Below are 14,073 nucleotides of genomic sequence, written 5' to 3' on the forward strand. Positions count from 1 at the left end.
TGTACGACTTGTCGAGGTGAATATATGAGAGAATACACGAGTATAATAATAACACGAATTACATCTAAATACTCTTGTGTGGTCACAAGCCTTAAATCTTAGCAAAACCTTTTAACGTTACGTGCAACTAATACGATTTAGGTCTTTAGTTCGCCCTAAGTATCGTTCATCGTTGCAAATTATGTTTTGAGGTAGACAAGTATATTCTTCGAATAGCTTTCCATAGCTATAGGTAAAGCTAAACCAAATGATAAGGTTCCATCAAAGAAAAATGCGACCTTATGTTTAATTTTATGTTTTAGTAGACCACAAAAATATAGCCTAGTAGATTTACGTGCGAAATAGTAAAGTAGCTATGAAGAAAGCTGTAATTCGATTTGTAATAATTCACGTTGCGAACGAAAATTTCGCCATGGGCAGAGTACAATACCTTCTAAAAGCGTTGCTATTCTAACAAATTTCTTTTAAAGCTAGAAGAAAACACATTAAGTATCAAATATTTCATGCACTTTTAAACTTCATATAATTGCAATGGAATTATTATACGATTGCTACCAATCGTAATTTGTGTTAAAAATGTTCGTGAAATCTAAGATTGGAAGCTAGTGGACTCGAACGTCGTATCGAGAGATTAACGTCGTTAATTGCATTCATCTTTATCATCGTATTTGAATGTCATTACGTTGTTACACCTTGACTGCTTCTTGATTATATTATAACATTTAAACGCTGTACATTAAGTTAATAGTTATACTCCCGTTTGATCTACTTTCAAATGGAATAAATATTTAACACCATTCAGTATAACAATATAATCATCAGTTGTTACCAATGAAAATGCCATTAAAATGTCCTACTACTTCTTTCTTACATTACTAAGATATAGCTTCACCTCCACGTTTCAGGTACTATCTTCGTACCTGCTTCCCTCCCTTGACACTAAGTCGCAATCAAAATATGTATAGTTAAATATACGTGTGTGTACGGCGGGCGTGCGCGCGTGAGTGTGTGTAATTCGGTATTTTTTAAACAAAATATTATTCTATATCCTCGATTATGACAATAGTGTCCAATAATATTTGTTATTTATCCAAACAGTTCGCATTCAAAGAATTAAGTCATAAGCGCACGTTTTGTTATCGAGTAACCGAATGTACAAACGAAGGGTATACGTATTACGTATACATTACGATTTCACACCGATCGTCAAAATACTTAATCTGTATTAAATCTCGCAGAACATTATATTCTACGATTGTGTTCTCATCTAACGTTTGATCGCATCTTCTTTTCTCACAAATGACAACGGAACATGATTATCATAATGCCGTACAATACTGTTTAACAAAATCTACAATTAACAGTGCATATTTTATGGAGCATTACCTTTCACCGCGTACATGTAATTTCTAGCTTAGACAAGGGGATCGTTATCAAGATCCATTTCTTCTACGGTAATATAGAGTCCTTCTTCTTCGTACGTAGACTCGTGTTTCGCTAAAACTTTGAGTAGTGGACGCAATTTCATCCACCATTGATATGTTGGAATGCGATGCCTAAGAAATTTATAAAATATTAGCTAAACCTTTCGATGAAGAAGAACACACGTGTATGTGTGTGTGGTGTTACTTACTCGAAGTCGGTAACTTCAAGAAGGTCTGTAAACGGTGTAAATCTGTACTGTCTTCGTACAATACCAATCATTACTGCACTATCAGCGTCCATCGTGCTTACTTTATTACCAGCAGTAGAGTATTTTTTGAATTGTTCGGTGAACCAGTCGACGGCTTTTGAACCCATTTTTGTACCCAAATTTCGATCAAATGGAGTAGGCGAGCCACCTTGCTGCATATGACCTATAATAAATTTTCCAATTCGTAATTTACCGTTACTTCAAGTGCCATGAAAAATTAACGAATTATCAAGCCACCTACCAATAATATTCATCCTACAGCTGAACAGACCCTTTCCTTCTTCGCTAAAGAGTCTCTGCATAAAATCTGTGTTGTAATTCAAGTTAGCATTCTCATTTCGTAGAATGAGACCTCTCTGTACACCTTCAGACATTTTTGCAGCCATCGCAATGACATCTTGATTCAAATCTTTGATATTGAACTTCTCCTCGAAAATATAGGCTGCATCAGCTCCTCCGGCTAATCCAGCGACCGTGGCTAAATAACCGCAGTATCCACCCACCAAGGGAAATAGTTAATAGTTTGAGTTAAACTTTCTACGAATACATTTCGGTACTGGCAGGCACACCAGAAGCCTACCTCTGTAATTTCATTTAAAGCAGTGTCACAACCTAACGAAAACTCGGTTCCTGGAACATTATTGCTAATAGTTGCCGGAATCATAGCAATCGGAATTCGAAATTCTTCAAACTTGTCCCTAGCTTTGACAAAGGTAAGTCCGGTTTGGTAGCCCTTTAAACAACCGTAGTATATTATAATAAAAAATCGATTATTCCGAAAGGTATAACTTGAACATTACCTCGAATCCTCCTATGATAAGCACTGCTTGAATTCCATATTCCTTAAGTTTCTGAGCAATCTGCGGCAGCTGGTCCTCTTTGGGTGGAGAACGCTTAGTTCCTAAGTAAGCACCACCTTGTGCTACCCAACCGGTGACAGAAGGCCAATCCATTAATTTGAATTTTCCAGCCATAAGGCCTAACACTCCGTCGCAAATACCGTACACCTAAAAAAAAAAAAAAAGCTTATACCATGAGAGTCACTGTATCTCACCGTGTACGCAAATTGATAATAATTAGATGCGACGATACCTTGTCACCTCGGTAGATACAGTTCCTAACGAAGGAACGCACCGCTGCGTTCATACCGCAAGAAGGCGATCCTATATGCATTACACCTAAAGTGTAATGTTCCTGCAATGAAATTTTGTGTTAAAATTCTGCAGGAATTTCATGATAATTCATGCAGCGTGCATATGCAGAAAACAAATGCATTCTGCAGTTTCACGTAATGTTTGATATTATGATTTTCACTATGCTTATGTTTATTTCCATCCTAATAAAAACAATTGTTACTGGTAAAAAAGAAAAAAAAAAAAAAGAAAAAAGAAAAAAATTATACAATGACATCAAGATTCAGAAGTTGGTTAACTCACTTGTCTACATAAAGTGAATTGCTAATTGAGAAGGAAAGGACAGAAATGTTAAAAAGGCTGTGTGTTGTCACAAGGCAAAATTGAATATTCAGCAAACAGATGTATACATTTATGGTTCTTTTTTCAACAGATTTACCTTTGTTAATGCGGGGCCATTACTTTCCTGCAGCAGTATTAAATAACAGATGTAATAAAAATAAGTTTCCACTTTTATATATACTAGAACTAAAAACCTTCAGGCGTTTTCTATTCTTTATTACATGTTTCATGTTATATATATATCGAACTGTACTATTCTAATAATCGTATGTTCAAAATTTTGATAGAAGGCTTTCAGTTCGTATTAATCGTTGCTATACGCATAATTTTAACAACGTACCTTACGCGGGTCGTGGTCCACAGGTGCTTTCAGACGAGTTAACATCTTATATGTTTCCAGATTACGAGCAAAGCCCCTAAAAATATTTGTAAAATCAAATATAACAGAATGATTGCACCGAATGATATATATATAGGATGATATATATATATATAGGATGAAATTCTCAGCATTTTAGCATACTTTCCACGAAGTTGTACAGCAAGTTCCCAATTTTTATCAGCCATAGCTTGTGCTACCGCTTTAGTACGACGAACGCACTCCATGAGAGGTAATCTAACGGCTTGATTGCCATCCAGTGTAACGACACATGCTTCAGTGTCCGGTGTTGCTTCCATCAATGCCATTACCGCTTCTGCACCCATTCGACAACCCTACACGTTATCGTTCAATTAATGTAATGCTTCTTGTATTCGGTATACTATCGAGGAAAATGTATAAGTCCGTGAAATAACTAACCAGAACTCTATCAAAAGCTGACGGATTACCACCTCTTTGGACGTGACCGAGAACCGTAATTCTGGTATCTTGCTGAAGTTTGTCCACGACAACTTGATGAACTTTTTCAGCAGTAATTGGTTGGCCATTTCTATCTACAGCACCTTCCGCTACAATAATAATATTAAGTCGTTGTCCAGTAAGTCTTTCCTGGAAAATACATTTTATGATGTTAAAACATTTTTTGGGAATGGTGTAAATAGGTAAAGCCATGAAGATAAGTAATAAAGGTCGATTTAAAAACTAAATTCAATTCGTGAGGAATTAAATCGAAGATATAATAAATAAATGGAGTAATTGTAAAATAGATGAAAAAAGGTAAAGAAAGAATGATACGAAAGTTTCTGATATTAATGTTCAAACTTATCTTTCACAAACATGCCAAACATTCAATTAGTTAAATTTCAAAATACGTAAACAACGTACATATATAATTATTTAATAAACAAGCATAATCTTATATTTGAAGAAAGCGCAAAATAAATCTACAAGCACACTATAAAGCTTACCGTAACGATCAAGCGAACTAAACTAAAATTAAAATATCTAACATTTCTCCTCTTACTAATTAAACAGGAAGATCGTAAATTTAGGGTAAAGATTTTTTATGCGATTGCAATATTACCAAGCGATAAAATATGTAGATAATTGTATGTAGAACCGTTTAAAAAATTGAAAAAAAAAAAAAAAGAATCTGCGAACCTGTAATAACTTTTTGCACAGCTTGTTTGGCCAATCTTGTTCAGGTGGCCACTCTGGGATGAACACAAAATCAGCTTCGCAACAAATGGCTGCCACTAGAGCCAGGTAACTGTAATAGTATGTTATAAAAGCTAGCTAAAAATATTAGATTGCATAAACACGGAAGTAACTATTGTACGGTAAAATAACGATTTTCATTTTAGGCTGATGACAAGTATAAACGTACAAGAAAAAAAACATGATATTACTGATAAAACATTACAGAAATGTGAATTTAATTGGTCGGAAACTAACATACTTTTATTTTTCTGCATAAACGAACTGTTTTGGTAAAGGAGCAGACACACTTTTAATGTAAATGAAAATTAAATACAATAAAGTCTGGCCAATAAGTCTTGTATTATACGTATGTAGGTAAAAGCATGTTTTATTAAGGAATGTATAATGATTGATCAAGGACGTGCCTGTTGCACAGCTTTGCAAACTTCCTCGATCCAATCATCTGTCGGCGGTGCTTCGGGTATAAAGCAATAACATGCTTCTGAAGATAAACTCGAGGCTAATGTCAGATACCTGAAAGTCTTTACTTTTTCTTATTATGTTCATACTGAGAAGCTAACTAAAATAAAGTTTCGCAATCGTTTGATCTTATGTTTAACTGTAAGAAGGAATAAATATAACACTGACAACAGAATTAAGTGGCGAAAAATACATAGAAAATGGAAACATATCGTGGATTGTGTTAAATTAAGTTAGGAGGAAACAACACGGTAACAACAAATTTAGAAAATTCCTAAACAACGTGCCTGCTCCAATTTTCTACATAATTTATCAGGCCAGTCGGCGGGAGGTGGTGATTCTGGGCAGAAAACAAAGTCTGCCTCTGCCGCTAAAGCTCCGACAATTGCCAAATACCTATCCAAAAGTCGGTCAGAGTTGTAAAGAATAATATAGGGAGACAGATGTTGTTTAATTTATTAAATATTATAAATTAGGAATATTTATTGCTGAAATGTCAAATCCTTTTGAAACATAATTATATTTCCGATCGTTTATTTTAGATATAAAAATCTTGAATATTTCGTTAATAAAGTATAAACAGTTGACTCACCCGCAATGACGACCCATAACTTCCATAATGAATGTTCTTTGATGAGAATACGCAGTGCTGACAATGGCATCGATACTTTCGATAATACGATGTAACGCAGAATCGGTACCAATTGTCATGTCGGTTCCACAAAAATCGTTGTCGATAGAACCTACCATACCAGCGATGTGCAAATGTTGATATTTCTCTCGTTGTTCTGCAGTTATTTCTCCTACGTAATAACCAGTAACGGTAAATTAGCAACGCGTATATTTCGATGAAGTGTACCGAAATAGAAATGTATTAGTTTTTTCTTTTCCTTTTTACTTACCTGCCTCAGCTAATTCTTTTAATAAATCCGGCCATTCCTCTTTAAACTGGTTTGCACCAGTCAGTGAACCATCACCTCCTATTACAACTAAATTACTTATACCATGGGTTACTAAATTTTTCGCAGCCCTCTTACGGCCAGCACGTTCCCGGAATTCTTTGCATCGAGCAGATCCTATTACTGTACCACCCTAGAATATATAATTACTGTAATTTGTGTTGATTTAAAGTGCAAACATAAGAATAAAGATACATACTCTGTGGATGATACAAGACACAGAGGACCAATTTGCCTCTACAATATTATTTCCACCATCCACCATGCCCTGATAGCCTTCTCTAATAAAGAAAACTTTGCATCCTAGATAAATACCCATTCGAACAACTGCTCGAACTGCTGCATTCATGCCTAAAGAGTAAATTTTTATATTGATATTGAATTGTATTTAAAAAAAAAAAAAAAAAAAAAAGTTATTATGTATTTATGTTCTACACTGTAATAATTTATTTTGTACCTTGAGAATCACCTCCACTGGTAAAGACTGCAAGGCCTTTACCTTTATGACTCCCAGGTTTTATAAACCTTTGTGCTGCTAAATCTTCTGCCATTTTTGGACGAGGGTACCAGCTGTATCCCTATAAAACAGCAATTTTCATTTGTCCTTTTTTGCCATGTTAGAGATAGTTTTTATTTTATCCCCGTGTACAATAACGCAGTATGTGTTTATGATAATACGTATCAAGGAATATTAATTCATTTGCCTTTTTCATCGGCAGTACAAGTGAAGAATATGTGTCATATTCATCAAGTTCTTGTCCTATATCATGATCTAAGTCATAACAAAAATTCGTGGGAGCCTTGAATGATGTAATAAGATAGTTCCCTGTAAACATCTATTGGAATTTTTCATGAATAGACTAAGCTCATAATATATAAGAAAGTAAGTACACCATGTTCATCGAGCTGTTAACTAACTTGTGGAAAAACCATTGACAACTGCAAATTCTGAACGTTAAGAATTCTTTTTCTACAAATACTAGCCTCTGTTACATTTGAAATTGCTGTACTCGTTAAAGAAACATTTGTTCTTACATCCTTTAAAAGGCTACATTCTATGTCATCTAATAAAAAATCTGTATTATTTTCCAATACTCTTGTTGATCTTGTTTAACCACAAGAAAAATTTTGTGGTTAATATATTACTTTCTGCTGGATTTAAAATGTAGGAAGAGGTGACTTCGTCTTCCACTTTGTCTAAAGTTGTACAAGCACATGACGAATTGCTATGTTTCATTGACATATTTTGAGAAATTGATGTACTAAAAATTTGAATGGACCTTAAGGAATGTTGATGTCCAATCTAAAATATAACCTTACAGAACGAAAGTTGAACTGTCAGTGTTATAAACTATACTTTGACATAACACGAATATAGCATCTAGCTTCATTCTAAAGAATTTTCATATTTCTTTACGTAATAATCGTTAAATTTTCAGGTATAAATCGAATCTTTCGTATTGTAACGCAAGATCGTTACATTATTGTATCACGAAGATGAAAATGATGTTGGTAGTCTTATTGTAGTAGCAGTGTATTGCATAACAATGAATTGGTAATAAAAAAAAAATTTGTAAGATAAAATCGTGAAGTTGAAAGAAGTTGAAAATATAGCTACGTACTTACCTAATATTACAAATAGAGCGAGTAATAGAAAGTATATACCAGAAACATATTCTAAAAGGACATTGCAACACGAAACCGCTTCGGCAGTCCTTCGTATTTTAAAATACAATAGCATGTGTAGAAAGAATCAATGGAATCTGGCACAGTTTCAAAGTACTGTGCATCAAAACATCAGAACAACGATGACACGGAATTCGGTGCTTAAGAATGAAGAGCGAAGTTAATTTGAAAACTAGCGAAATCAGTTGGAGGAAAGATAATAAAATTTATTTAATAATAACGATGGAAAACAATTGTCTATTGCAATGTGTATACAAGGGGAACGTCACTTTGTCACTGACAATTGGTCACTGGGTTACTCTCTGTATGTAAAAAATACTCGACGAAACAGAATTTATCCAACTCACCGACAAAGTATATATCCAATTGTGACAAGAATTGAAATTGATACGATTCCCTTGTTAAGTTGAAGTCGACGAAAGGTCTACGGTGCTCTGACTTAACGTCAGATACCGTTTCGCGTCTTGAGTCAGACTAAACCTGAAGGTGACCTTTACGTGTGCTTCTGTACAAAGCCCCCACCAATAATATCGGTTAGTTCCCACTCTACGTAGTATTAAATTTAGGAAACGGCCGTAGATGGTGTTAGCGATACATGCACCAGCCAATAACAATCACTTCAGTCGCTATCGTTCAATTCCTAGAAACTATTTTAAATTGTTTTTTATTACAAATTTATTTGTATAATATTGCGTCGTTAAGTTCGTTGTAAACAAGTGAACTTGGATACAAACTCCTCTGGGATAAAAAAATATAGGGACGTCCGGGGCGTGACAGAACGCTTCCTGTGTCTACCCTTACGTGCTTCGACTCATCCGTCATTTACTAGGTACTTTAGTTATTGACACATAACTATTGGAAGTTAACGCAATTCATGTCTAATAATACTCCGAGACAGAACGAATCTCTCCAACGTCGTGAATAACTGTAAACTTCGATACTTGGTTATTTTTATTTTTCACCGTCTCGTTTTAAAGAACAAAGCTCAAAATACTTATCTTTTTTCTACGATCTGAAGAAAAATTTCGCAAGTCTCGTACCACGAACCTCTATCTTACGTATATGTACGTTCGATAAATTGGCGATTGACCAAATATTAAGTTGACAGATAATTAATCTGATCTTCCTGTTCTCGATAAGTTGTTAAGGAAGTTGTCGAGGAAATAACGAATAATTCATCTGGCGTGTCTTGTAATTTTCAAAAAAATCACGTGGGAAAAATGAGGGTCTTCTGTTGGTCGGTTTTACACGATTTTTATTTATATCCAATTCCATTAATATTTTATTACGTGTTATCTTTCATAGCAGTGTTAAGCGTTCTCGTCGATCGATCAAAATGCCGTTGGTCTTTGATCTATGGTACTTAGGCCAAGGTCTGGATGGTAGTCCCACGATCGCAGAATGGTGAAAGAGACAAACCACTTTGCTACATAATTATCGTCCGATCGAGTCGATATCGTATAGTGTATAATTGTAATCACAGCGGCAAACGATAGGATAAATGATGATAAATAAGAAACATGTAAAGAAATTCTGAAAATCCTTCTAATTATCTTATAGTAGATCCTTCTTATTCGGAAAGGCACTTAAACGTATGTATGCACCTGTACACAATATTTATGTACGTATCTGTCCATCTATATATGTATAATCCATAGTATCGTATGAAATAATTCCATGTAGCCCACACAGTCCTAATTGATAAGGGATACACACAGCGAGGAAATGTCTTAAGCTGTAAAATAAAAGATCTCGACGCGACAACAATACAAGGATCTAAAATGGTATCGATGGAAACTTATTAAAAGCCAACTAAATTACTATATTTTTGGTAGGCGAATGTACAAACATACACATTCTCGTATAAACTTTGAAAGTTAACAAGATGTAGAAAGACATCGCGAGACTGTTCAACGGCTACGTTCTAATTTTCAATTTCAGCACAGATTACCGAAACGTTCAAACACTGTTTTTTCTTTTTTTTTTTTTTTTTTTTTTTTTTTTTTACTTTTATTTCAATTTGCTTAGATTTAAATGAGTTTCTGTAATGCACAATCTATCTCATTTGAAACCAGTGTCCCTCCATCTTCAGACTTTTGTTCGTTCGAATCAGGGTCAAAAAACGACTTTGGTTTCACATCCATTTTCAATCGTATCTAATGTCTTGCCTATCTTCTAACTCCTGCAAATATCTACATGCGACGAATCTCGAATCAACGATACCGAGCATAATCATCATCATCATCCTACGACTGCGTAGCCTTCGAAATCAAGTTCTTCACATCTATATATATAGAATACTGTTGTTGAAAGTGTAAGCGCTATACGAACTCGATGTTGAATTTAAAGTGACGCTAGTATAGTGAATCTGAACAAAGTGTAGTAATTAAGGATGAGGATATACATTTTCGAGAGCAAAATTTCAGAACGCTCTTCAATAAACAACCGTCGAGTTTCTTTTTTTCTCTCTCTCTTGTTAACGATTTCTGCTGTATCGTCGACTGCAGATTATTACGAAATACGCATGATTAGACCTTGACGTTAACCAACGATGCTTTTTCAACTACATATCTTTTCCACCGTAGCTTTTCTTTTCCAATTTATTCACTGAATGTGGGGCAATACTGCCCTTCCAGAACCTGATATGATACTGCAGAGCAGGACAATCGAGGTTGTGGCTTTCTTTCTTTTTTTTCTGAGACATTTTATCAGAATTTATTATTTCGTGTAAACGTTTATAATAATTATAATTTACAATTACGATGATCGATGATAAATACAAATAGAACAACGTAAGTTGGGACGAGGAAACTAGGGATATTCAGCGGATGAACATTTGAATGTGATTTGCAATGGCTAGTAGCTTTTTTTTTCACGAGTGGAGAGAGAGAGAGAGAGAGAGAGAGAGAGAGAGAGAGAGAGAATTTTTTACGAATCGAGGAGTATAATCGTTGGAATGAAGGGCGGACATCTCGCCATTCGTAAGTATGTATAACGCAAAGTGACCGATGTACATTTCGATAACCAAATCACCACATCAAGCTTTTAAACTGATCGAAGAAAAAAAAGTGAATAGGAATCGGAAAATAAGCAAAAAAAGAGGGGGGCGGGGGTGTTAGAGGAAGGAAGGAAACAAACAAATGGTAAAAATGACACATCACCTCTTTTTCCAAGTAATTCTCGCTCTTATCTATGTATGAAATAAATGTCCGATGATTGTTAACACGAAAAAAAAAAAAATAAATCACATTTATTCGAACAATCGTAATATCATTAAAAAGAAAAGAAGAAAAAAGATAAAAAGAATAAAATGAAAAATTTAAAGAAACGCAAGCCGATAATGCTCGAGCGTTGATTACATCCAATTAACGGTGAATGTAGCGATAAAAATACAGTTGTTAGGATGAATGTTGATCGACCAACGATGGTCGAGGAATTCGAAGAGGGCCAAAGGGGAGGAAAGGGGAATTGAAGACGACTAAAATGGAAAAGCGATCGAATCGTACAAATATATCGTGTGGATCGGCTGTGCGAGATCGAGATAAAGGACTTGTTAAAGGACTATCGACACACGTCTCGAAAGATCAATGTTAATTTTCTCTTGTACTATCTACTCGAACTCGCTCAGTTGATCCGTCTCTAATTAGATTTAAGACTCTCTCGGAGACCTTTCTGCACCCCTGTCATTTCGTTCTTACTTTTTAGTCTCTCTTGCATCGGTAACTAATAGTTGCGTGAAGTAATATAAAAAGCATGTGCTTCGTTTAATGTCAATAAAATAACATGGTCGATCACGATTTCGATAGGCGAATTTCAAACGAAATCGTAACCCGTTGCTAATGCTATCGATTCCCGGATGTGTAACAAACATGCGAAGGCTATTTGTGGAATCGATCTTATGAGAATACCTTTGCAAAATCGACTCCGTCCTTTTTACTCCAATATCGTTCATTCACCCCTCGTTATGTTCGATGCGCGACATAAATATGGACACATTGAAAAATACAACACATTAGAGAAACGTTTACCCACGCAACACACCTCGTAATATCGATAATCATTACTTACTTCCATACGATAAACATTTACGTATATTGTATGCGTGTATTTATGCGTGCGTGTCTGTGTTTGCATAGGGTAGGCGCGCGTATTTTACATCCGCTTAAAAGTATCCATGCATACGAGACGAATTGTTCGTCAGAGTCGTTCTACCGACGGCACAGGACCGAAATGGAATGGACCGAACCAGAGGCGGATGGTGGATACTCGAGGACCTACATACGTATACCGATTTCTACTAAAAACAAGTTAAGAGTACGGTAAGAAACGAAAGCGAGAGAATATTCAACGTTTATTTATTTCGAATATCGTAAAAAAGGATGATCGGTTTTAACATAGAAACAAATGGAATTTCTTTCTTTCATTCGGTCGGCGAAAACTAAGTTTCGTTACTTAAGTAAAGTATATATAAAAAGGACTTGTCCGAATTAATTAGAAGCACTCGATTCGTACATATATACATGTGTTATATCCGCCCCTGGACCGAACGTATCCGTTGCACTTAGACGCGTTTTTATTTTCATTTTTATCGTTTCTCCCATTTTTTAAATGGCTTAAGAGGTTTCGGTCGAGCCAATCATAGACCGTTATACGTCTCTGATCCGCCTTTTCACAATCCGTCACCGCGAAACACCAGAAAAGAAACTTTTCCAAGTATTTATCGTGGCGATATCAGATTTCAACCCATTCCTCAATCGAAAAGAGAACATCCTGCCAACTTATCATCTTCCTTCTCTGCGCCGAATTTAAAAAAATCTTATCTTCTGCATACGAGATATTCCGGAAGTTATACAAATATGCAAAATTGCGTGAAATAACGAATTACCTTCGACAACTCTATCGACAACTTCCACGAGATCGATCATACCTACAAAACTCAATATTATATATACGTATATATATATATAATATATACACACGCATACGCACGTAAGCACGCATATATACTGCTAGTGCGTGCATATGCATGCATACCTGTGTATGTATGTAAAAGGGAATATCGGGACGATATAATTTTTATACGCGTACACAATTTCTTCCCGTTTTCTTCTTTTCCTCTCTTTTTTATCGCGTCAATAGTGATCGAGTCTCTGGTAAATATCTGCTTTATATATATATATTATCGTGTATAATATATGTATATATATTATAACATATATACGGGAGGGAGGGGAAGAAAGAAAGACAGAGAGAAGAAATGGAACTGGGTGAAAAAGAGTGAGAGCAATAGACACAATGTGTGCGCGTGTGCTCAGTGTATGTGTGTGAGAGAGAGAGAGAGACGTGGGTGTTGGAAGAAATTGAAGAAAAGTGAGGACACGTGAAGAATGCGGAGAGAATTACGTCTTGAGAGATCGTCGCGTATTATTGATCGGCCGTTTTCGAAACAAAAACAAACAAAAAAAGAACATGTTACGTCTTCTCTTTCTTCTGGAACATTCACGCGTTAAGCAACGGACGGTCACGGCACACGATGGATAAAAATGTACTTTCAAAGTTAGTAGTGCTTCACTCACCTCGATAATGCAGCAACTATGGTATAAACGGCAATAATAGCGGCACGAATTGAAATTTTGAAATTAGCACGTAAAAAAGACAAAAGAGACGGGCAAGTTTTTCGACTTTACAAACGATTCGAATATAAAAACACACACAAAGAAAAAAAAGGAAATAGGAAACGATATGCACACAAAATGTAACATCGTGTGCATGCGCTCGCGCGCCTGTGCATTAGAGCATTTTTTTTCTTTTTAAATAGTACTACTAACGTGCAAATATGTAAAAAGTATCAAATGTAAAAATTAAGTCACCACCGATGTTGTTTTGGAACTTAATAACTTAATGTATTTTTTACTCTCCTTTCTCCTCCTGCGTTCTTCCCTTCGTATAATAATATCGTACTTGCTAGACAATGTGAAATTTAATTTAATGACAACTGGATATAATGTAGTTAGATTCATGCGTGCTTCTTTTTTCCTTTGACTTCGTTTCTTCTCGAATCTCTGTTTCGTTTAGCGATATTTTAGATGGTAAATAGTGAGCAGATCTGGGAGTAGTGACAGTGTTTTTCGTGGTTGTTCTTCGCATCCCGTGTCTCGTCCCAACAGCAATACCAATACGTGTGTGTGTGTGTGTTTCCGT

General features: G+C 35.4%; 1 protein-coding gene across 1 annotated transcript; it reads right to left on the minus strand.

Annotated features, from left to right (window-relative positions):
• Positions 1–584: 584 nt before the first annotated feature.
• Positions 585–8,384, minus strand: LOC108572948 (ATP-dependent 6-phosphofructokinase). Its single transcript, XM_017935298.1, is given in 15 exon segments — positions 585–1,556; positions 1,634–1,856; positions 1,935–2,210; positions 2,213–2,426; positions 2,494–2,700; positions 2,786–2,887; positions 3,509–3,584; positions 3,692–3,882; positions 3,968–4,156; positions 4,709–4,817; positions 5,820–6,030; positions 6,130–6,319; positions 6,386–6,537; positions 6,644–6,764; positions 8,220–8,384. Coding segments are annotated over 14 exon segments (2,376 nt in total). The 5' UTR covers positions 6,738–6,764; positions 8,220–8,384; the 3' UTR covers positions 585–1,414.
• Positions 8,385–14,073: the final 5,689 nt, after the last annotated feature.

This window comes from Habropoda laboriosa, unplaced genomic scaffold (genome assembly GCF_001263275.1).
Source record: "Habropoda laboriosa isolate 0110345459 unplaced genomic scaffold, ASM126327v1 scaffold34, whole genome shotgun sequence".
In the NCBI taxonomy this organism is placed as follows: domain Eukaryota; kingdom Metazoa; phylum Arthropoda; class Insecta; order Hymenoptera; family Apidae; genus Habropoda; species Habropoda laboriosa.